The sequence below is a fragment of the Notothenia rossii genome (genome assembly GCF_949606895.1).
Source record: "Notothenia rossii genome assembly, chromosome: 7".
NCBI lineage: Eukaryota > Metazoa > Chordata > Actinopteri > Perciformes > Nototheniidae > Notothenia > Notothenia rossii.
The window spans coordinates 47,298,337-47,324,619 of record NC_136905.1 but is presented as its reverse complement, the minus strand read 5'-3'; the positions used below and the strand labels follow the sequence as shown (position 1 = coordinate 47,324,619).

Here is a 26,283-nt window from a genome sequence, read left to right as displayed (position 1 = left end):
TAAGTCTCTTCTCCTAAGTCCTTTTGAATTCTCCTATCCACTATCCCTTAACCCCGTGACGTTTCACTCAGAGGTCAAGGAATAGGAGATAGGGCTAGAACTTAGGAGCTGATTTTTAAACTATCCGAACGCAACCCGGGGCCCTTTCTCATTTCTCTAACCCCTCCTCGACTCCCCTCCTCGACTCCTATCCTCGAGACTTAGTCCTGCCTACAGGAGATGGGAGCGGAGGAGCCGAGGAGGGGAACCGAGGAGAGAGGAGGGGAAGCAGCAGGCGGTTAGAGAAATGAGAACTCCTCTCCTCTGAGCGGTCATTTTAAAGAGACGTCCATTAATGATGACAGGAGGCACAGCAGCCCTCTGTCTGATGGAAAGATGTGTTCATGACGACTTATATATTTACTTTTAATTCATTCACAGTGCGGTATGAGACAATAACAGGCTACAGATGCGGACACACACACACACACACACACACACACACACACACACACACACACACACACACACACACACACACACACACACACGGAGTTACAAATGTGTAGACATAAATATAGTTATAAATTACGATTTATAATGGGTTGTGAATTTTATTTTTATGAGATTGTTTACTTTTGATGTTTTTGATTTATGTTTCTGGTGGGAACACTTTCCCGTTGCACATATTTTTCTATTTCCGGTATGTCATTTCCGCTTTCCCCTCACATTGAAGTGAGTGCTGCGGAGGGTAAGCTGTGCTGGGAGAGGTGATACAAATCATTGCGGTTTTGTGTGATGGACCGGCTGTTTGGGTTGATGGAAGTGATGTGTGTTGTTGAGTGTTAATTTGGGTACCTTGTTGACCCGTTTTTGTTTGGTTTTCACCGTAGGAAATTGTATTTTTTTAGTGATATCTGTGGTGTGGTTTTGGCGGGAATTAGACGCGATCTGCTCATTTTCTTTGTTTACATGTTAACCCTTCCTTTCTTTTCTTTTGTAAAGATGTGCAGCGTGGATTTAAGGAGAATATTGTGTTTTGTTCTCAGTCCTCTGAATAAACGCCAGAAAAGACACCTAGATGCTTCGGTGTGTTTCCTGATCGATAACAGGTCGCTTACGGTTGTGACCCGTTACATATATATATATATGTATATAAATATATAACATTTCAGAATCAAACAGAGCACTCTCATAATAACGTAACACTATCAGAGACTGGGTATATCCCCCCCCCTTCTCCCCTCTCTGGTCGCTACAATGAGAAAAATAAATTACGGGCCAAAAGTTTTATTTACAAGTATTAAAAGTAAGCAGAGGACACCAAACCAACTGAGACCTGTCTGTTCGCTGCATCTGCGCACACACTGTACCACACACTACCGGAGGACCGAGGAGTCGAGGAGTCGAGGAGGGGGATTTGATGAAATGAGAAAGGGCCCCGGTCTTCGGTGGTTTGTTGATACATCTCGTCTTCTTCTGTTTGCTTTAACCGAGGCTACGTAGGTATGCAGCGCCCTCATCGTCAGTAAATGGAAGTACTACAAAGAACCCCGTTTAGTACAATTATTTCACAAGTTTTGTATACACAGCTCTAAAAAGATTACCAAGGTCCAGACCTCGGTGACCTCAATGATGGATACGGCCATGTGTATGAGTGAATTGACTGAATGACACCTAATAAGAGCAGTCCAAATTATTATTCCTATATCTTTATGACAGATGTGTATCTTATGCACAGCCGTTCAAATATGGTGTTACGTTTATTTGTCAAATATAATGATACTTTACCTTTACTTGTCCCACAGAGGGGACATTCACATTGTTACAGCAAAAGTAAATAACAACATTTTAATTAAGAGGAATTAATTAATACATTTAAGATAAAAATAAATAAATGACAATTTATGAAACTAGGTGGAACACAAAAATAACAATAGTCTAAAAGGTACCTTGGCTAATTCTAAATAGTGTTTCTCTTCTTTCCACACAGGTCTTTCGAAGTTCCCATTTATATACCCCTCTTATCTGCGATTCAATCCCCCACCCAAAGGCACTTTTAAGAGCCACATTCGTTTTGTCAAACCGTCCTTTTCAGTGTGCCTTGTCCCTACCTGTGTTGCTGTCTGTGTATATCTCTCTGTCCCTCTCTCTCTCTCTCTCTGTCCCTCTCTCACTTTTGTATACTCACTCTCCCTCTCTCGCTTTTTCCCTATCTGTGCTTACCCCTGTTTTTGTCTTATCTGTCTGTGTGACTGTAGTCTGTCTGCCTGTTTGTCTTTCTGGCCATCACCATGAGTGATTCAGAGCTCCAAGATGTCCTTAAGAGCCTATGATCTTGTTGAACAAGAAGAACAAGAAGAACTCAATAATGAGCTCCAGAGTCTTGATAACTTGATATCTAAGCTCAAGGCAGCAGCACCAGTGAAGACACCTGAACCAATTGTAAAATGAAAAAAGGGAGACGTCGATGGTCACCAAATCTTTGAGATACCAAAAGCAAGTAGGAATCTGCCAAATCAGGGTGAGTATTTAATTTTCACTATATGTTGAAGAACTAGAAATGTTACTATCTAATGAGTATTACAACAACAGCATTACATGTATTCATTGATGCATAGGGAAAACAATCGAAACAACGGCAAAACATGTTTACATTTGAAAGGTAATCTAACATGATTATAGCACTTGACCAGATTATTTGACTACATGTAATTCTATCTAAGGGGTAATGAAGACATTTAAATAGTATTTATGGTAAAGGTTTTTGTTTTGTACAGCTGGTCCCAGTCGGAGGAAAGCTCCTCGTGTTGATGCTCCTGACACTGACTGTGAGATGGTCTTTGCTCCAGAGACTGTTGGTATGTATTGTGTCTCTCTAAGCCTAAATCACTATCTCCATATGTCTGTACTTGTTTCTGTGAGATGTGGCACTGATTTGGAAATGTTAATTCCATGTTTGAATTTTAAAAACAATTTAACATAATTATAAACATAGCTGTTAAATATTTCCAAGTCACAGCTACTCCATACAGTAAACTTTGATGTAGTATAAAACAATATTTTTTGTTTCATTCCTTATCTTTTAACAGAGTGTTTTCTACAAGATCTCCAGCAATCACTAAGCGATGCCTCAGGTGATGAGCTAGAAACATCAGCTCCAACAGCTCCTCTTATGGCTTCCTTAGACTGGGGCACAAGAAAAAGTCTATTTTTAGAGAGGTGGAAGACTGAGAGGCCCCGTCTGAATAACAGCACAGCAGCACAAGAACATGTTGCAAACCGCATCTGCCAACAGTGTGGGAGCAATCCAGCTGCTGTCCGTTGTCGTGACTGCCGACCACGCCCCTTTCCTCTGTGCTGAATGTGATGTTAGCATGCACACTAGACATGTACTTCACAACAGAGATGCCATGACAGCCGGATTCTTCCAGCCATTACCTCCAACAACTTTTGTTGCTGACAAGGCCCTTTCCCATTGTGGTAAGTGTGCAAAACGAATTTCATTATTGAACTTTTGGAGATCATTGGTCATTAGACATTTCAAACAATGAAATCATATTTTACTCATATTTCCTTTTATTTGTAATCTTGTGTATACTCAATATTAGTCAGTCCCTCAGTACTGTTTTAGCAATGTACCTCATGGCAATTGAGGCTTTTTTAAATTGTCTAAACGGCAACCTTAGTCTCTGCAATTGGTTTGATAAATGTTCACATCACAATGTTATATTTCTAAATCGATACAAATGGTCTTAACTCACATGTATGATCTTTTTCAGTTCGGCTTATGCCTGTAGAAATGCCTGAGAAATGATGTGGCTGCTCCACATTGTCCTTAAGGCTCAACCCAGGAAAGGTTGTTGCTGTGGTCACAATGAATGGTAAAGATGTTAAAAATGTGTTTTGTCTTGTTTGAAAACTACTAAAATATATATATTTAACAATTATACAACACACAAGTGTGAATTTTAAATACAACTATTTGCTACGTTTTGCATTACAATTGATGTGTTTCGTTTTTTCTAGGAAGACACGATCTCAGCATGCCTGAGTTGAGTTGTCACACATGTGATGCCACTTGGGCTGCTGGATTGGACGATCTTATGGCTTATCTAGTGGCTACTGGCCTGCTACACTTCACTTCTCAACAATTTATGAAAAATATGTGTTTTATTCATTTGAAGAGATGAAGATGGCAGCACCAGGACTTTCCTGCCAGGCATTTTTAATAATGCTGGATCAAAGAACGTTCCGCTTTGGCCGTGTGAGTACTACATTTAGGTATCCTCCAGTGTTCAGGTTTTGAGGTTTATAAACATTTTGGACTGACCCAGAGCATTGTAGTTGTTCAATAATTAAAAATAATCCTCAAAAATACTTGCCTAATAGTTGTGCACACAGTGTATATACACCATGAATAGAAATGAGCCCATAAAGAACATGAGCAACAAAAATAAATGAAAAAAGTTGAAATTGTTTCAATGTACTGTAGTAAAAATGTCTTCAGAGGGATATTTGTCATTACAGTTCTTTTTCAATAACCTAAACACACGTGCTGCACACTGACGCATCATGTGGTCACAAACTGAGCCGAAACATAAACTCAGAGCTCGAAGTGGATCTATTTAGAAGATACAAACATCTTCTTTGCAAATAATTGCCTTAGAGAGAGAGAGATATTTCACAGCAGGAAATGGAGCACTGAATGACAGCGATGGTGATAAAGTTAAGATGAAATAAAGAGAATCCATTAAGATTTTACTGCACTCAAACACATCATAAGGGCACAGGGACAGGGAGTGGTCCACCAAAGTGGTATTGATCTGTGTGTGTGTGTGTGTGTGTGTGTGTGTGTGTGTGTGTGTGTGTGTGTGTGTGTGTGTGTGTGTGTGTGTGTGTGTGTGTGTGTGTGTGTGTGTGTGTGTGTGTGTGTGTGTGTGTGTGTGTGTGTGTGTGTGTGTGTGTGTGTGTGTGTGTGTGTGTGTGTGTGTGTGTGTGTGTGTGTGTGTGTGTGTGTGTGTGTGTTCACCTCCTGTCATCATGTGTGCAGGAAGTCCCCCGAACTATCAGAAGTTCCTTTCATCAGGTCATTACCACCACCAGTGTCTGGTCCCTACAGGGGGGTCCTTTTTAGGGCTCACCTCCCTTTTATTTATAATTATACGATATCCTTCTTCACATGTTTTACACTGTGCACATGTCAGCCGAAATATCAATGATCTACTGAAATTCAGAGAGATGATAGGACACATTTCCATGGAGATGCAGGGACATTTTACAGCCAAGATCCTACACAGGCCTGTCTTAAAGACGAAAAAAATAACAAATTGGTAAACCCTAAATGATCTTCTCAACTGATGATAGCTTAAACGTATCTAGAAATGTTGATAAAAAAACAATAAATACTGATGTTATATGGCGGATAATAATCACTGCAGTGGGTTAGAGAAAGGAGAACAATGTATACAATATAAATGGGAAACTAAGCCTGGGCCTGGATCAGTCTGCATGCAATTTTGCCTCCCGGTAAAAAGCTCCTAAATCAGGGAGGGATGCAGTTGTGTACCAAACATATACGAATACAAATATACAATTATAGAATAGTGTGCTATAGCAGTGAATAGTGGGTTCTAAAATGTTTGACTTAATGCCCAAAACAAGCCAATCTAATACCAGAAATTCTAGATTTTACTGGGACAATCTTTTCTTTTTTTTCCGGTTCCGACACCGCACAGGTGGCAGCCTGTTACAGCAGCTCCTACTCACACTAGTAGTTTTCCTTATATTTACTTACCTTATTCCATTTATTTGTTACCTTTGTTTAACTTATATTTGCACTATGGACGTCAAGCCCATACTTTTTGCACTGTTCGGAACATGAGAGTACACAGGTACAGACAGAGAGAAGGAAGAAGTAAGGCGTTCCCCGACAGTCTAAGCTTATAGCAGCAAAACTAGGGGCTGAATCTAATCAGCCCTAACTATAAGCTTTATCAAAAAGGAAGGTCTTAAACTGACTTTTAAAAATGGATAGGGTGTCTGCCGCCTGAACACAACTGGAAGCTGATTCTGTGGCTCAGTGGTTAGTGTGCTGAACTTCGAATCAGGGAATAGCAAGTTCGAGTCCCACTGCAGTCATGATGTTGTTGTGTCCATGGGCAAGATACTTCACCCCTAAGTGCTCCTGTGGGGATTGTCCATAGTGTTGAGTATGTAAGTCGCTTTGGATAAAAGCGTCTAACAAATGACATGTAATGATTCCACAAAAGTGGAGCTTGATAAGAAAAGGCTCTGGCTTCCATTGTACTTTTAGAGACTTGAAGAACAACCAACAACCCTGCATTCTTGGAATGCAATGCCCTAGCCTGTTAAGCCCGGCAGCCAGGGCCGGACTGGGACAATAAGTCAGGCCGGGAATTATACACCCAGCCAGGCCACTACCAGTTTTCTTTTGTGCCATTTTCCTGGATTTATTTGTCAATATTTACAGCGTTGCTGCCCATAGTGATAGCCCTAAACTTTAAATATACTACCCACAAATAAACATATGGACATGGGTTACTATTTAGAAAAAATTTGCAAATCTATTTAGGAAGCTATCCGTGTAAACATATTTTAAGTGGAGGTGGACCTCAAATCCTCTAGGGGGATCCGGGGGCATGCTCCCCCGATAAGATATTTTTTTTAAATGTTGGACTTAAATGCATCAATCTGGTGCATTTTGAGGGGGAAATAAAGAGAGAGACTACACCCATATGAAACAGAACTGTACACATTTAAATAATCATAAAATCATAAGTACATGGCCATAACCAATAACATACCATATCCAATATGAAAAAACATTGAAACTTGTTTATTTATTTGTTTTTGGTTCATTTATAGAGTGTGTCTGGGCTCCTGAACAAGCCTCACCCGTCTCCCCCCTCTCCCCACTGCTCCTCTTTGAGGCAGCAGCAAAGACTAGTTTTAGCTCTCAACATGTTTTTAAAGTTTATCTTACCTTTTTTCACCTAGTTACATTTTTTTAATTATTCATTAAATTATATTTTTTTATTATGCATGCATATTTTACTAATCACTCCCCCTTCAAATGGAAATATGGGTTTACATAAATGGTGACCAAACCGTTTGAGACCCACTGAGAAATTACAACTAACAACAACAATACACGTAACCGGTGCGCGCGCTTTCTCTCTCGCTCGCTCGCGCCACACATACACACCCTCCCGAGCTTGAATGAAACACAGAGACCAATCGAGGGCATTACGGTATGATCTGTATGAAAGTGGCCATGTCGGCAGGCCACATCATGTAGACAGCCAGTCACCCTCTGTGAGGCAGAGTCAGACCCACCTTTGCGCAGCGTTGCGTTCACAATACATACATAAAAATCTTCAGGCCAGCAGGCCACTTAGCAGGCCAGGCCATCGGGAAACCTCCCAGTCCTCCCGATGGCCAGTCCGGGCCTGCCGGCAGCCCCCGCTGACTCTTTCTTTTCACAAAACTGTGTCTCAGGGCTTCTTAACATTTAACAACCTATTCATGTCTCATACCCACTTAACGGGAAGAAACTAAGCTAACTAACCATAACAAGTCTAACAAGTCTCGCAAGAAGCGTCTAAATGAGTCCTGAGCGAAAAAATGCTTACGCATTTAGCAAAGAACTCTCAGTTGGAAATCCTTAATTACTTATCGGATCTGCACAAACAAGATATATAGAAAGCTGAGATTCAACAGATTCTAGCGGTATAACTATTATCACTGTGCGACCAAAACTCGCGGCAGCTCAGGCAAACCCAGACAACACACAGCTTAGCTTTTCTGAGCCAAAACGGCAAATATGTCTTACCTTTGCTGAATTCTGATCAAAAGTTGTGTTCAATGGCATTACAATGAGAAAAACGCTGCTGAAGGTTAATCCAATGTGTCTGTCTCACTTTGAAATGATTAGCCTACTGATAATCCATCCTTCCATTTTTGTCAAAAACTGAGATTTCATATTAGCTGTCTGTGTCACTTTGAAATTATTACTGATAATCCATCCTTCCATTTTTGTCAAAAACTGAGATTTCATATTAGCTGCTATTAGCTGCTATTAGAGCTACAACCCGGCTTCCGGTTTTGGGCAAACTGCGTGCACATCACTCTCACTCCTCAATGGAAATGTTTAGATGGATTTAGAAACCTCCCCTCGATTCTATTTGCTCTAACGGTTCAAAAGAGGTGTCAATCATCACAATCGACCGAGGGGGGCCAGAGATATAGCAAATCCACCCAAATTACCCCAGAAGTCTCTAAAAAGGTCAAATGTCACTTGTTTTGCATCAATCTTGATACAGGGTACTTATTATATGTTATAGTTTGGATTCCTAAAGCTTTTAGTCTACTATCCCATCATTCAAGGGTGTTTTCACCAGTGGCGAGCCATGACTTTTATACCTAGGCCCTCTGACCTACTTGATGGCGGGTCATGCAGTTGATCCTTTGCCACTCCAATTTATCATTGTAACTCAATCTTGAAAATGACTCGGTTAATAATTTCGCAACTATGTCATCACCTTCACTGATGTGAGACATCATGAACAAACTTATGCCAATTAGCTAGAAAATAAATCCCACCCATTAAGAAGATGGGAAGATATGATTGGTCAATTGTACTATTTGACATTAGTCTCTCTTTCAGTTACTGGCCCTCTGTGAATTTATAGCAGGACCACCAATCAGCTCCTATCTTCACAGTGACTCGCAGAGACGGCCAAAGGAGCTTCTTTCATTTAACCCTTCACATTCCAACAGAAACTGAACAGGCAGATTCGAAGGATTTATTTCTTTGGAAATGTTATTTTAAATACAACTAAATCAAGTTATTTTTGTAAAACTAATGAAAAATATATATAAATTGTTTTTAGGGTGAAAACAGGGCCCTGACGGATCGCCACTGGTTTTCACTATAAGTAATGGGTTTTTTTGGACGGACATTATCATTTACATTTTTTTACTACGTTCAATCTGAATTTAATTTAAAATGAAAAAATGCTATATTGATTCTGACTTCTCTACATCCAACTCACAGGTTTATCATTGCTTTGAGAAAAAATATGATTAATTTACCCCTTTTTAGAAGGGAAGATATGGTCATTTGTTCTGGGAATGTCATTTTCGAGCCCTTGGGGGCGCAGAGGCATGACAGGGAAAGACCAGGAGGAAAAATTGTTATGACAAAAAAAAATGACCGGCGGAACACTAAACTGTTGTGTCCTGTAGTTACACTTAGAAACCTATGAGGGCACTGTAGGGCACAGGTGTATAATGTACATGATGAGGATGGAAGGTCAAGCCTGCAACCCCGTTTTGAAAAAATGTGCAGTGCAAAACAGGCTCATTGCAGCCACTAATGCTGTGATAAGACACACTTTTTCCCCAAATATATATTATTTCTTTTCATATTTTTGCTCAGATTGCAAAGTGGCAAAGTATTGTAAGTTATTGTTCTAGCAAAAAGATTGCACAATTGTATTATTTATTATGATTTTTGAGCACACAGACTTATGGAACATTGTTTTATTTTCACTGTTCTAGCAAAGTGATTTTTATTTTATTTTTAAAGGAATGCTCATTGATGAAAAACAAAAACTTAAGAAATCATTGTGGACTTCAGGAGGAACAGCAGCGATCCAGCCCCCCTCTACATTAAAGTCCATGTAATGTCCAAAATAAATGTTATTCTGTGTTAATAAATCGCTTCATCACTTTCCACTGTTTCATTTGACATATCAACATCAATGATTCTTTCCATAAATACCCCCCAAATAACATGAAATGTGTGCCACTTTCCCGTGTTATTCCGCTCCGGTAGCGAAAAGCTTGCCAGCCATTAACCCAGCTGTGTGACGTCACACGTGGCAAACACCAGCCTCGTCTGGATTGTTTGTTTTGTATCCTTCCGCTATTTTCGCTCAACATATGTGTAACCGGACCTTGCTAAACTTTTTTTATCTAACAATTCATGATGGGGAAGCGATGTGTAGTTGTGAGCTGTGAATGTTTCCTGATTGCTATAAACATTGATCATGGGTGCTGGAAGATTGTGCACAAAACTCGGGTCAGAATTAAGTTACTACAGGTGTTATGACAGCTTGAGCTAAATGTCACCAGAGTACAGTGAACTTGCCTAGTGACTGAATAAAAGTTGAAGTGAAATAAGTAAGGCCAAAAATGAATTACGTCTGAATATCTTTATTATTTTTACCACTTTTAATTATTTGTGGGCTCGCACATATACCAAAAAGACTAATGTACACTGCAATAAAGATAAAATGTTACAAGTGAAAAATTAACAAAAGAACCCTTTTTTATTTATCAAACAGTAAATTAATACAATCTTACAAATTTGTGATTTGGAAAATGTTGTTATATTTACATGTTTCTTTGGAAAAATAATATTGTAAATGATGTACTTTGTAAATTATTTACATCATGCGAAACCATTTTAACCAGTTCAGCTGCATGATTTATGTCAAATTACAGATTTGTCCATTGAAATCCCTGATAGCGGCCTCCCGGTTCAGGGTAAGTCTTCCGTATCTCGGTTACTGCACATGCAGGCAGCGGGACTCTGATTTTTGGGCCGAGTAGGCCTACACCCCAGCACCAACGTACAAACTGTCGATAAGCTGTATATCGATGCTTCCTAATGAAAAAAAAGTATACAGATTATAAATATATTTGGAGAAAAATAAAATGTTATGTAGTACTATTATGTAGCAATGGTTACAAATTGGCTTATAACATGATATTTGTATTTTACTTGTACAAAATAAATATGAGGTTATACATGACTGCTTGACAGAATCATAGACCTCTTATATATTTCCTCACCTGTGTAGTTGTTTCTTTTCCCAAGCATACATTGAACTTGCATACACAGAAAAAATAAAAGCCAAGCTGTTTTTGACTGCTTGAAAGAGTTTAATGGTATCTTTAAAAGTGTACCATATCTGTAGCGACTAAAAGTATTATATGAAAGCAAAGCTGCAATAGGCAGTTGGGTCAATCAATATTTACTTACTGGTGTAGTGGGCCATCAACTGCTCTGTGTTGTTGTTTGTATTGAAGATACGCTATTTTCAGTGTCCAAACACTGAGACAGCCTTCTCTAAAGCCTGGGTGGCTAATAATGCACCTTGGTTTCTCGTCGGTGTCTTCTATCTGGCAGAGTCCTGCACGGGTCTGATTTTCAAGACCCGCTCCCGCCCCGCACCCGTGACGTGCAGTACCGAACCCGCCCCGCTACCCGCACATATTGCCAATTAGTTCCGCAACCCGACCCGACCCGCCGGCACATGATCCGCAACCCGACCCGAACCCGCATATAAGCAGTGACAACGTGCAATTATTAACACACGCAGTTGCATATTTGGCTCAAAAAGCCTGGGATGTTGTTTATTTTCTCCATCTAGGTTGACACCAAAAGCCTCCCAGACGTTGGATTTCGCTCTTGAGGAAGAGTTATTGAAAATGCTGTATTCTCCGCTATAGAGAGCTTCACTTCAGCCATTCAGAATGTGGCGCGCTCAGCAGCAGATAGATGCACTGCAGAGGTTATGATTATGCTCGGTACCGCGGAGGAGAGGTCTGAGGATTTAAACATTAAACTAAATTATTATTGTTTAAATATATTTATTATGCAACACCCGCAACCGGACCCGCATCATCTTTGTTTTACCCAGAAGCGAACCCGGAAAAAAGCGTTTGAAAAAATACCACCTGCAAATCACCTTTTTTGCGGGTCACCCGTCGGGTACCCGCGGATACCCGACCCGATGCAGGACTCTGCTATCTGGTCAGTAGGTTGCAAACTGTCTATTTGTTCCATCACCTGCCAGATCTCTCTGCAGCATACACATTCATCTGCAGTGGGCATGCTTTCACAGCATTGACATGTACACCTGAATATTGTAGGCCTACATAACATTAAAAAACAAAACAATATCTGCCGGACGTGTGAGGAACAGATGACAAATTAAGATCGACATTTAGTGCAGGTCAAATTAAATAAAACAGAATTTACCATTCAGTATTGCCGACTCGAGTCTCGCCGGCTGCGGAATCCGCTTCTCTTTCACAAGTTTCTGCCTCGTTGTTCGATTGCTGAACAGGAGGCTCGTACTTATAAGGCAAGATGCCTTGAAGTGAAAGGCTAGCTGGTTCACTCTCTACTTCTGTAACTGAATCCAGATAACCCACCGAATCTGAGCTTGAATGATCGCTGTCGCTGTCGCTGTCTGAAGTTATCGCGTTGCTTGCCATTTGGACTGATTTGATCAAATGGCAATGTTTGCCACGTGTGACGTCACCGCTCGTTCGGGAGTGATCGGGGGCGTACTCGGCAAACTTCGGAACCAACATCGGTTTTTAACGTATATGTCATTTAATTATGACGAAACTTTAAACATTTTTATTTATTTTCATTCTGGTGATATCTAAACTACATGTTAAAAAACACCTGTGTTAGATGCATTACATGGCCTTTAACGCAGAGTGTGTGGAGAGGGTCCACCGCTTCAAGTTTCTTGGTTTCCTCATCTCCTACAACCTCTTATATTATGGACAGACAACACCAAAGCAGTCATCAAGAAGGCCCAGCAGGGTCTACTTCCTGAGGGTGCTGAGGAAGAACCACCTCACCTGAACCTCAAGCTGCTGGAGAACTTCTATCGCTCAGCTTTCCAGAACCTGGTGCTCCAGCTGCACTGCAGCAGGCAGGAAAAGGCTTCAGAGAGGGATCACAGCACAGAAAATCATTGGCTACCCTGATGGACATCTTCAACTCCCCCTGCCTCAGTAGAGCAAAGAACACTTTGAAGGACAGTACACACTCTGGTCACCATCTGTTTGACCTGCTGCCATCTGGACGGCGCTACAGATGTCTTAAAGCAAAGACAAACAGACTTAAAGACAGTTTGTTCCCCAAAGCAATAATTGCACTAAACTCCAGCATGCACACACAATATATATATATATTTTTTATACACATTCAAACATATTTATTTTACTTAAACCGATATATTCCTGCACTTTAACTTTATCTGAATATTGAAGTATGAATGCTTGTTGTTTGAATGTTGTACGTCTCTTGTTGGTTTTTGTATTTTTGATGGTACCTTAAAAAAAAGGAGTAGCTCTACTATCTCATTGTACTTGTATAATGACAACAAAGGATTCTATTCTATTCTATGTATTTTAATAAATGTTAACTTGGCCCATTACGTGACTATTTGTGTTGGAGGGGCCCGACTTTTCCTCCAAAGGGGGGCCTGACAGAAAAAATCTGAGAACCACTGCCCTAGTGGGACAGCAGGGTATAATGAGCCCTTTAAGATAAGATGGCGCCTGCCCATTAAGGGCTTTTTAGGCGAGAAGAATCATTTGTAATTCTATCCTGTGTTCAAAAGGCAGCCAAAACAGGAGAAATGTAGTCTCTTTTTCTTGCTCTTGTCAATACGAGCGCTGCAGCATTTTGAATCAGCTGAAGCAAATTGAGGTAACACTGCTGCTGCTCTGCAGTGGCGGTTCTAGACCAATTTGACTGGGGGGCAGTTATTTTCTGAGGGGGGCACAATAAATGCAGGACGAAAAAGAGAACTAGACAGTATGAAGTAATTGCGCATAAGAAAACAATGCAATACAGTTATTGGTATTTGTTTCAGTACACTTGTTTATTTCAGATAGATCTTATAGTTATTACTGTTAGCTTCAGCTTAAGTTATAGTGCAATCTTTGCACTAACACCATATCATATTTATATAAAAATAAAGGCAATTAACAGTTACATCTCTACTTTACATAAGGGTGTCTGCATCCCAGGCTGTAGTTTCCTTCCCAAAATCTCACATTACAGCAACAAAATCCTGCGGCTTTTGGCAAACCGATCAAGAAGTTTATACAATAAGAGTACCAGAACATATACATTTTTAAATCCACAGAAAAATATCTACAAAGTCTACAAATCTTAAATGTTGACTTTAAATGAAATAAAGTACATGGATATAGATAGAAAACATAGATTTCAGATGTATTATTTCCCATAAGCACAGACACGTAGGCTATTTAACAAACATGAAGACTGAATACAGAATGCAAACCTGTTCTGCACGCGCACTAATCAGTTTTGTCTATTCCGTCGCATTTCTAATAAATGTAAAACAGTGATATCTGGAAAACACACAGATTTACATATAAAAATAAAGGCAAAGAACAGTTACATCTCTACTTTACATAAGGGTGTCTGCATCCCAGGCTGTAGTTTCCTTCCCAAAATGTCACATTACAGCAACAAAATCCTGCGATTTTTGTGATTTTTGGCAAACCGATAAACAAATAAGTCAAGATTCAAAGCCTTTGACCTCCTTGACCCAAGCACACCCAGATTGCTCAGTTTCTCATCAGTTATGGTGGATCTGAGAAAAGTTTTGACCAGCTTCAATGTAGAAAAACTACGCTCACAGGAAGCAGAACTGACTGGGATTGCGACTGCTATTTTGCAGAGTCTGAAGAGCTCAAAAAACACTTCTTTATAAGGCTCAATGAACTGAACAAGCTCCATTGTACTATCAGGTCTCTGCATACCAGTCTTTATTTTCCTATCTAAGATTCTGCTGAACTGATGTAGTTCATGCCCCAAGTCCTAAATATTTGCATCATACAACTGAGCAAATGAAAACAGAGTTGTCTCCTTCAGAAATGCATTACTTTTGGGGTTAAGAGCTTGGATGCTATTCATCATGTCACAGTTTGTGTTTGAAAACCGTCTATTAAGCTCATTGAGCATCTGATCAATGACATGGTAGAAAAAGGCTGTACGAAACCCGTGTTTATCTTGTTCTGTCTCTCTCTGTCCAACAGTAGTCAGTACGAAGCTTTCAGCAAGTTTAGAGCTCAGTCGTTTTTATCGTTTAGGTGCTGGCTGTATTGCAGTATGACATTGCTCAGAAATGCTCAACACTTCGTCCCACAAGATCAAAAAATGACTCCTGCCTGAAGTCATTCAATGTCTGAACTAAAGATCCAACTAACTCCACAGCCTTTGAAAGGTCAAGGGATGAAGACTGTAACATGTCTTTACGGAGTGTTACAAGATGCACAATTAATTCTAGATCCAGCTGTGCCAGCAGACCACGTGCCTCAATAGATCTCTCACCATTGCGTTCTTGGGCTATGTCTCGCGGTACTCGCTTGAGGACCGGTAATCTATCCATAATGTTATGGAGAGATATAAATTGCTCGAGTTCTCTTGGGACACCTTCGTACATCTCTCTTTGGATATCTAGCCATTTGGGGTGGACATAAGACCCAGATGTGAAGACGTATAGCTTTTCTAGTAAGGAGAATAACTGCTCTGCTTCTGGGACAACTGTATCTACTAAAACTAGATTTAGACAGTGAGCATTGCAATGAACATAAAAAGCATATTTAGCTTGCTCTCTGATTCTAGACCCCTGAGTGCTTACCGCTCATGACAGCAGCACCATCATATGCTTGGCCAACAAGGTTGTTTTTGTATTCCAGACCGTTACTTTTCAATATGTGAATAATTTTTTCAGTAAGCCCTGCTGCATCTAGCCTCTCTGCTGACTCAAAATGGAGAAAACTCTCCTGGATAGCACCATTGAAGTAGTACCTGACCAAAGTATACTAAACCAAAGTATAGCCTATAGCTGCAATATAAGTTAGTGTGCATGTTGTCGGGCGTCCATTGACGCAGAGCGTTCACACAGGATCTGCTGGTCATATGATGTCCTGAGAAACAGAAACACAAGCAGCCGCTGGACTCAGATCTCTAGATACCTCATCACTCCTTCGATGCTCCGGTACAAGTTCCGGGGCCCTTTCTCATTTCTCTAACTCCCCTCCTCGACTCGCCTCCTCGACTCCTATCCTAGATACTTAGTCCCGCCCACAGGAGATGCGAGCGGAGGAGCCGAGGAGGGGAACCGAGGAGGGGAACCGAGGAGAGAGGAGGGGAAGCAGCAGGCGGTTAGAGAAATGAGAACTCCTCTCCTCTGAGCGGTCATTTTAAAGAGACGTCCATTAATGATGACAGGAGGCACAGCAGCCCTCTGTCTGATGGACAGATGTGTTCATGATCACTTATATATTTACTTTTAATTCAAGTGCGGTATAATGAGACAATAACAGGCTACAGATGCGGACACACACACACACACACACACACACACACACACCCACCCACACACACACACACACACACACGCACACACACACACACACACACACGCACACGCACACACACACACACACACACACACACACACACACAATATTATATAAAAATATAATATACACACAACATTGTACATTCGGCGTCCCTAGTGCCCCTATGGGCCGGCCGCCACAAGACAACCTAGAACTTCATTCTGAATGGTTTTGCTTGCGTACTTTGCATTATGAATGGAAGTCAACCTTTTTTTAGCAGCTATCTCATGGTTAGCAATTGTCTCTAGAATGGTCATGAAGTTCCCTTTATTATCTGAGCCTGCAAACTCATTGTGTCCTCTTTGAGCAATGTTTTGTGTCGCAGTAAGTAGCAGCACTTCGGCTATGCTTTTTATATATTACGATTTTCTTGAACCAGTTTCTTATGTTCTTTGTTAAGTACATTTGCCAATGTTGCATTAGATGTCAGAGCTCTCTGGTAGTCTTGCAATGCCATCATTGCGTGCGTGTGCCGCTCAGATTTGGCATGGATTGCAAATCCCCCCTCTTTGTATGTTGCCTTCTTCCAGTTTTTGAAACCTGAAGGTGAATCAAATACAGTGTCTGTGCTATTCGGATGGCTAAAATGTCTGCAGGCGTAATAATGAGCAGAGTCTGACATTTTGGAGTACACCAGGGGGTGAATCTTGTACCAGTCAGCCTTGAAACTCCTTCTCCGGTTGCCCATCCAGGTCCTTGGAAACAATTTAGGGTGTGGTTGCATTGGTGGCTCCTCTTTGCCCTTGCTGATATCTGTGGAGAAAGATAACGCAAATACATATGTTTATTATTATTATTATAATTGAAACATATCATTATAAATTATATATGCACATTTACCAGAGCAATGAACAACCACAAATTAGATATCTATATTAATAGATTTATGACACGAAGCTGCTTTCTCCCTGTCATATTTGGTTAAGCCAGACAACAGGCTTTGGGATAAGATAAGGGCTTGCCCGGATTCAAACTATCTCGGCTGCCAACAATAAATATAATAATATTAATAAATAAATATAAATAAGCTATGAAGAAACAGAAAAATAATTGTAATAACAATGAAAGAAGTTAAATTAAATGGGAAATGGATGAATAGTCGAATTAATCAGAAAAGAAAGAGATGTGTATGTGCGTGTGTATATGTACATATGTGTGCATATATATTTATATATGTATCTATTTATTTATTATACCTTTTTTTTGTTTTATAATAAAAAAGAGGAAAAAAATAAGTATATCTATATTAGGAAGCAAATCATGTTCAAATACAACGCCATATGCATACTTAAAATGTAACTGACACTGTAATCCCCCTACCCCCCACCCTTCATGTTATTGTCCTGTCCTATTTGTGATGTGTGTGAGCCATGTCCTTGTCCGTATGTTTTTGTCTTTGAAAATGTTTAATAAAATATAAATGTTAAAAAAAAAGATTTATGACATGAGGGAAAATGTAGTATCACACACACTCCGACAAACCATTTGAACTGTAACTAAGATTAAAGCAGGCACATTCGTTTTTCAAAATCACAAACCTGATGTTCCAGTACTTGTCGATCTATCATCTATCTCACTCTCGATTTCATCCTCAGCCTCACTCTGTGACTCCCCATCTTTCTCTCCCTGCTCTGAACCTTCAATTTCCAGATCAGTCTCTCCTGAAAAGTGCTCCGGCTCTATCTCTGTGGCAATCTGCACTTCCTGCTGTGTGTTACTGTCTGCCTCATCATATCTTTTTTGAAACTACAGGACTGTCTCAGAAAATTAGAATATTGTGATAAAGTTCTTTATTTTCTGTAATGCAATTAAAAAAACAAAAATGTCATACATTCTGGATTCATTACAAATCAACTGAAATATTGCAAGCCTTTTATTATTTTAATATTGCTGATTATGGCATACAGCTTAAGAAAACTCAAAAATCCTATCTCAAAAAATTAGAATAGTTCCTCAGACCAAGTAAAAAAAAAAGATTTATAACAGCAAAACACAATCAAACATTTGAAAATGTCCATTAATGCACTCAGTACTTGGTTGGGAATCCTTTTGCACGGATTACTGCATCAATGCGGCGTGGCATGGAGGCAATCAGCCTGTGGCATTGCTGAGGTGTTATGGATGCCCAGGATGCTTCAATAGCGGCCTTTAGCTCATTAGCATTGTTGGGTCTGGTGTCTTTCAGCTTCTTCTTCACAATACCCCACATATTCTCTATGGGGTTCAGGTCAGGGGAATTTGCAGGCCAATCGAGGACAGTAATGCCATGGTCAGTACACCAGTTACTGGTGGTTTTGGCACTGTGGGCAGGTGCCAGATCATGCTGGAAAATGAATTCCTCATCTCCATAGAGCTTTTCAGCAGACGGAAGCATGTAGTGCTCTAAAATCTCTTGGTACACAGCTGCATTTACTCTGGGCTTAATGAAACACAGTGGACCAACACCAGCAGCTGACATGGCTCCCCAAACCATCGCTGACTGTGGGAACTTCACACTGGATTTCAAGCAACTTGGATTTTGCTCCTCTCCAGCCTTTCTCCAGACTCTGGCGCCTTGACTTCCAAATGAAATACAAAACTTGCTTTCGTCTGAAAAGAGGACTTTGGACCACTGTGCAACTGTCCAGTGCTTCTTTTCCTTAGCCCATGTCAGACGCCTCTTCCGTTGTCTTGAGTTCAGAAGTGGCTTGACCATGGGAATACGGCTATTGTAGCCCATTTCCCGGACACGTCTGTGAACAGTGACTTTTGATACCTGGACTCCAGCTTCAGTCCACTGTCTTTGAAGCTCCCCCAAATTCTGGAAGCGACTCTTCTTCACAATGCTGTTAAGGCTGCGGTCATCTCTCTTGGTTGTGCAGCGTTTCCTGCCACATTTCCCCCTTCCAACAGACTTTTTGTGGATGTGCTTTGAAACTGCACTCTGTGAACAGCTTGCTCTTTGAGAAATTTCTTTTTGTGTCTTACCCTCCTGATGGAGGGTGTCAATGACGGTCCTCTGGACAGCAGTCAGATCAGCAGTCTTCCCCATACTTGTGATTTAGTTTACTGAACCAAGCTGAGTGTTTTTCAAGGCTCAGGAAACCCTTGCAGGTGTTTCGAGTTAATTAGACGATTCAAGTGATTCGTTGAACACCCTACTAGTATACTTTTTCATGATATTCTAATATTTAGAGATAGGATATTTGAGTTTTCTTAAGCTGTATGCCATAATCAGCAATATTAAAATAATAAAAGGCTTGCAATATTTCAGTTGATTTGTAATGAATCCAGAATGTATGACATTTTTGTTTTTTTAATTGCATTACAGAAAATAAAGAACTTTATCACAATATTCTAATTTTCTGAGACAGTCCTGTATAGAGCAAACACAAAGGGGGAGGAAAACACTTCAGCAACGCAGAATATAAATGTATAACCGCTAGATACATTTCACAACTATATAGCTAGGGTGACCAGGTGTCCCTCTTAAAAATGGCGGGATACACTTTTGGTGGTGTAAAATGGAGCCTGGGACAAAGAAAATGCAGCTACAACAAAGCCTGTGAAGGTACTTATTATTGTGTAAAACCGGTGGATGGAGATTCCCAGAGCGTGTTCTGGCTCGGTTCGCTGACGGCCGGCACCGCCCTTTATTATTTATTTATTGTAAACGGCATCATTTAAGGCGCTGAAAGGTGACAGATGATGAAAGCAAACTGTTTGCTGTCGCTGATTACTTTGCACACTACGTTAACTAACGTTAGTCAACAACAACACTTACCGACCTAAAGTGTTACCTTGTAACAATTACACAGATACAATAGTTTAACTCACCTTCAATTATCGTGGTCGTCTCTCGAAATGTAGATTTCAATCAGTCTTTCTTGGATGCAACAGCCTCTGATGATCCGAGATGAAAAGTGTTTTGTTTTTTTCAGCTGGACAGTGAAAGTGAGTGCACCGTTCTAATGGGTCCTGAGTGCACCGCTCTAATGGATTCAATAAATCATGTAATAAATCATAAATCTTTCATTTTTTTCACTTTTCATTTTTAGGGGGGCCACAGGGGGGTCAGAGGTCAGTGTTAGGGGGGCACTGGCCCCCCCTTCCCCCCCTAGAACCGCCCCTGCTGCTCTGGCAGAGGTAACAGTGTGTATTTTATTAGTAATAGAACAGCGCACATGTCTGCAAACACAAACTCAGTCAACTGACTCTGCAGCTGTTAAAGCGACTGACAGCTGATCCAGTGGTGATCAGCTGATGATGTCATCACAAACAGAGGTCACTTAGCGTGACGCTACGAAATAAACAACAAGTCCTTCAACTCATACGACCTATGATCATGTTTTAAAGTGTTCGCTCTCTAGTGCTCCCGTTGATTGCTAACGTTACAGATGGTCGTTTATTCACAAATAACCCTCTCTGGAAAATCCTAAATTGTAGGATAGTTTGGCCATTAAAACGCTTTTTGATTAGATTTCTAACAAGAAGTGTATATTGTACTTTTAGAATACACGTCCAGTCGATATGTAGGATCTAGTTTGATAGATATTACGAAGATGATTTGACGTCTCTCCAGGAGAACGTGTACTGTATATGCGGCAGCTTCCATGTAAAGTTAGCGTCAACACTCACGGGGTGAAAACAGTATTTTCGGTCTCGAAGTTTTCATAATAAAACCAATGATCAAATGATTTAACAGTGATATCTGCTGTACTCATCCAATAAAAAACATCAGTTTATCCTTGTTAATTAAAAGATATTAATTGGTTTAAATTGTGTACAATGCTTTTGTGTTTTTCCCAAAGGTTTTTCTCTTTCGATTCTGAGAGACACATTTATTTTTTCAGAGGTTTTGATAGGCTAAAACATCAAACTATATGTTACTACAAGATGTTTTAGCCGAAATGCACGCCAGGATATGGTGTTTATACGATATGAAATCGGAAAACATTTTTAAAAAAAAAAGTACTTTATTCCGAGTGTTCTTGCTTTTCTCTTTGGAAGTCATCACATAACGGCATTGTAATACAGGGTTCCGCTGCATTAAATATTAAATATCTGCCGTAGTTCTCTATTTATAGAGCCCTGATGAGAAGACTTCTGGACAAACATGAGGAACTGCCGCCGAAACTGAATATGTGACGTGGATCATAAATATATCAGCAATTAAACAACATCTTACATTTCTTTTCACACAATATGTCTCCTATCAGTATCAACACTAATTCGGCTGACTTTTATATTTGATCCAATTGGTGAATAGGTTATATTTACACCATAACGGTGCACAGCTGATAGAAAAGGACTTGTAGTTTTTAATACTGATTTACTGAACTACCTTTCCAACTCTTACTGTTACAGGTCTATACAGGTTCATGGTACAATGCATAAGCTTCAAATCGAGAGACTGAAACTGTATTGTCTTTTACCGTTCTGTTTTAATTTCACAATAAAGTTAATAGTAATATTATGTTTGATATTATTATGTTTTATTATTATACACCATTGGTTTTTTAACCCGCACCGCCTAGCGGTTAAAGGACATTATTGAATGTTGTTGTTGAATACGTTTTATTTGATGAAAACATTCAAATATTAAGAGTAGCCTACATACAAAATAGGGGGAAAGTAAAAGGTCAATGATAGAAATATAGAATAGAAAATATCAAGAAGATACTATAGTGATCTCTACAATAAAACAGTTTAGTGCAGGACTTCCAAAGATATTAACAGGAGGATGGGCAAAACAGACACACTAATAAGGCTTTATTTAAACATTAAAGAATACTTTAAGTTAAGGTCTTCTTTCGAATAAGAAAAAAACGTTGGGGTTATCCACAGATAAATATGAAGTCTGACAAAGTACTTAAAGTACTTTACTTTGGCACTTGACAATCACCTTCCCTGAATTTGACTCAGGTGTAACTAAAGTCTGGTTTAAGGGTTGTTTATATTTCACATCATTAATCTGCAAAGTAACTAAAATAAATGTAGTGGAGTAAAAATACCAGGTTAACCTCTGCATTGTAGTGGAGTAGAACAAAGTAGTATGCTGCTGTAACAAAAACATTTCCCAACTTGGGATCAATAAAGTATATCTTATCTTATCTTATCTTAAGATGATCGATGGCTACTGCCATATTTGCAAAATTTGCCTCTGAACTGTAAGAAATGTAAATCAATGTTGATATGGCGTCATTTAAATTAAATACACTGTATTTAATTTAAATCTGTTTTATTCTAAAAACTGAATGTTCCGCTGGGTAAATCTCGTAATTTCCGTTTAGCATTAGCATGTAGCGAAAGCTACGTTTTGAAACCATGAATTCAAGGTGAAATTACATGAGATGTTGTACCCTCAACACTGGGTTTAACACTCATTTATTGATGCTGAAATAAGGTTTATTAGGGAATGTTTAAATAACCACAGACATCAGAACGATGCAATTTAGCAGCAGAAAACGGCAGGAATTGCATTGGACCCGCCCCCGTTGACGCCGGCCAATAGAAGAAGACTACAGTTGATAACCCGTGAGCCACAGGAAGGATCTGTCTCTTTCCTGACCTCGGCTGACCCAACGCACACGCGACAAGCAACCAGCTGAATGGGGAGAGCGCCTCTGTATATCACCGCATCATTTGTGTAATTCAATGCTGTTAACTTTTATAAGCTTCCCTTGACTCTTTTCAGTTTATCCTGCTCTCAGGGTTCAAGAATTCCTACAGAACCTATACAAGTTAGGGATGTGCATCTCCATCACTGAGGCCGATGTGATACGCATCTCAATACGTTGCCACGATACGATACATTAACGATACATTTGAAACACAAAGGCAATGCGATATGATACGATTCACCCCTGTTGCGATACAGTTCAATATGATTTGATTCAACATTATGTGATTCGGGGCGATACGATGCGATTCAACATGAATAATAATACTTCAATATGGCACGACAGAGGATTTTTGTTTTATTCCTCATATGCAGCAAATCATAAATTAACAAAAAAGTGCTTTACATATTTGGTTCTCTCTACTAGTACTGCACATCCCATCATGCTGTTTCATCTGCCTGATGTGCTTAACACTCATTCATAGGCTAACTCACCAGTGAGCAGAAAGCAGTGGTTTCTATATGAACAATAAAGAATACAAATAACCTTTCACAAACAGCTCTATCATAACTGCTTACAGTAAGGAAGACATCTAAACTATTATTGGCAGTCACAGGCTGCTGTAAACTAAACACCACTCTCTCTGACAGAACACCTCACTCAGTGATTTAACTCATATGTCTAACTTTCAGGTTTTCCTTTCCAGCCGCAGACCCCATGTCGCCTCTTTATGTGCGCCGCTAAGTTCCTCGTACTAAAAGCGGCACGGCATCGTTAACAATTTGCTAGCTATTTTTCAAGTTGACCGTCTTTCTTGAAAAACCCGAAGTGTTGCCAAACGTTTGATTTGTAGGTATTTTTCGGTGCGCTGTGTTTCTCTTTCTCCTCGACTTCCATGTGTGTTGATAACTGAGACTCTCGGCCTCCGTAGTGCGAAGCAAAGATCAAAGATCGTGTCTGCTGAGTGCTGACAGGATGAGAGGATATTATATGCAAAGACGCTACAATCGATGCATCGCGAGTTCAACCCAAACTATAGCCGATGTGCACTCTTTCAACCGGTGCACTCGCATCTTGAACGTTTATGCCGGTGCACCGATGCGAATCGGTAAATCTTAACATCCCTAATACAAGTGCATGTTTCAGGCTTATCAATGAACAACAGGAGAGGTCACAGACATAAGACCAGCTGTTAAATAAAGCTATTCTGACCTTAGCTGTCATGTGGGTATTAATGCTGCCCATTATGGACACAAGCAATTTTCACCCATTTATTAATTATATATTTTTAATTTGATAACACCAATGTGTTTCGTATCCCCTAAACCTCCAGGGATGTAAACAGTTTAATACTGGCAACTTCTAATTGTGGGAAAAACGAAAACTTCTTTTAAAACTACAATTTCCAGTAGAGACGTGCCATAGAACATTTTGAGAGACACACAATAGCCAGCATGTGTAGTTCAGGGGGAGGGGAGGGCTGGGCTGGACCCGTCCGAGTCCAGTTTTGGATTGTCTGTTGTGGTTCCATTCCATTTCAAAGAGCTGTTTGACGCTCGGCGTAACCTTGTCGCACTGCCAATCCAACATCCAATCACAGAGCTTGAGGACTAATCATGGGGTTTATAAAGGAAAGCGGATGTTGTAGTCCCAAAGGATAGCTGAGGATTCTGGGTAGTGTAGTGTCTTTGGAAACTCTGTAGTGTCTAAACTCCGAATCAAAGGTTAAAAACACAAAAGCATTGTACACAATTTAAACCAATCAATATTGTGTAAATAACAAGGATAAACTGATGTTTTTTTGTGGATGAGTAATGCAGATATCACTGTGTAATCATTTGACAGTGAGGGGAATATATCCGGTTTTATAATGAAAACTTCGAGACCGGAAATACTGTTTTCACCCTGTGAGGGTTGACGCTAACTTTACATGAAAGCTGCCGCATATACACGTTCTCCTGGCGAGACCTCAAATCATCTTCGTAATATCTATCAAACTATAGATCCTACACATCCACTGGACGTGGATTCTAGAGTACAATACATACTTCTCACTAGAAATCTAATAAAAAAGCATTTTAATGGCCAAACTATTCCATAATTTAGGATTTTCCAGAGAGGGTTATTTGTGAATAAAAGAACCTCCCGAGCGTTTGCAATCAACGGGAGCATGTTGTTTCTTACACGACCACTAGAGGTGCTACACTAAAACATGACTGGGTCGTATTAACCTGCTGAACATTCGACCTCTGGTCGTTTTTTGTAGGACAGGCTGGGAGGAAAGGACGTCCCATTGCTCTTAAAAACATATTATCTCACTTCCTCTCTCCTCACATGGTCCCATGCATTTTGTTGTGCAACAGTGTAATGCAAATGATAATAATGATCCTCAAACAAACAGGAAAGCAACAAATGAAATAGTATACTTTAATAATAACTCATTAACATATAATTAAAACATCCAACCAAGTTATTGTGTTTTCTCGGTAACTGGTAGGACAAGGCCAACAACATTAAATAATACGATAAATATAACCGAAAATTCATGAACAATGTAAATAGGAGCTTTGACACTAACAGACATTACTGTAACCATTTTTTGACCGAAAATGTTCCCACCAGACTATAGTCCTGCAGCTGTATGACAGTTTGCAGATACTCTGTGAACACAGGTTATGTACAGTATTCCCTGTATAATGTAATGGTTTAAGTCAATTTCAAGTTTATAAAAAAATATAATTAAAAATAATCATATTGATTTTCATAAGACTAAAACAAATAATGTATCTTGAGAAAATGAAATATATATATGTTTAAAGTATCTCAATACAGCTGACTGGACAGATCAGTTTCCAGAGACACCAGCATTTTATGTCCATGTATACTGTATATCTATACAGTTTCTAAATGAGTCAATACCATAATAGTAACCTGTGTGTGTATGAGCACATGTTCAACATTTGTTAACATGCAATAAGAGCTACAGCCACTGTTTCATGTGTCTCAATGCAGAAATGTGAGCAGAGCAGTGAGCCAGGTTCCCAGCCGGCAGCCCTTCACCCAGAGCAGCAGCTCGTACACACTGAGCCCGCACAGCTGCACACACTCCGCCAGCGTGACCTGCACCCGCCTGCTCCTGGACCGGGCCTTACTCCTCCTGTGCCTGTCAGCGGGGTCAAGAGTCAGGAACTGTTTAGTTTAGCAGGATAATCTCCACATATTAACACCACTTTTACGATTTTTTAAAGTAAATTGCTAACGTTAGGCTATAAAGGAACTACAGCACAGTCACATGACTTCACGTCACCACAGCTAAGATAAAAGCGGCTAATGATCAGCGTCTTGACCTTTAATATTCGCACTTAGTCAATTGTTAGCTGTTCTTATGAGTCATAGAAGCCTCAGACAGTCACCAGTGGGG

At 39.9% G+C, this 26,283-nt stretch overlaps 1 protein-coding gene and 1 long non-coding RNA gene across 6 annotated transcripts in view; one reads left to right on the top strand and one right to left on the bottom strand.

The window, feature by feature from the left end:
- The first annotated feature begins 712 nt into the window (after positions 1–712).
- On the top strand, positions 713–26,015 carry LOC307047421. 5 transcript variants are annotated; one of them, XR_013810414.1, is made up of 6 exons: positions 713–2,503; positions 2,601–2,840; positions 3,072–3,462; positions 3,762–3,863; positions 4,009–4,246; positions 25,875–26,015. It is a non-coding gene; the product is annotated as an uncharacterized lncRNA (long non-coding RNA). The 5 variants fall into 5 exon arrangements; XR_013810415.1 differs by having other exon boundaries at positions 713–2,644; positions 2,760–2,840; XR_013810416.1 differs by having other exon boundaries at positions 713–2,840; positions 4,167–4,246.
- Positions 25,264–26,283, bottom strand: part of adck1 (aarF domain containing kinase 1) — a 182,512-nt gene continuing 181,492 nt past the window's right edge. The window contains exon 10 of the mRNA XM_079694392.1: positions 25,264–26,025. Within this exon, the coding sequence (XP_079550518.1) occupies positions 25,866–26,025 (160 nt within the window). The 3' untranslated portion in view covers positions 25,264–25,865. The remainder of the gene's footprint in view (positions 26,026–26,283) is intronic.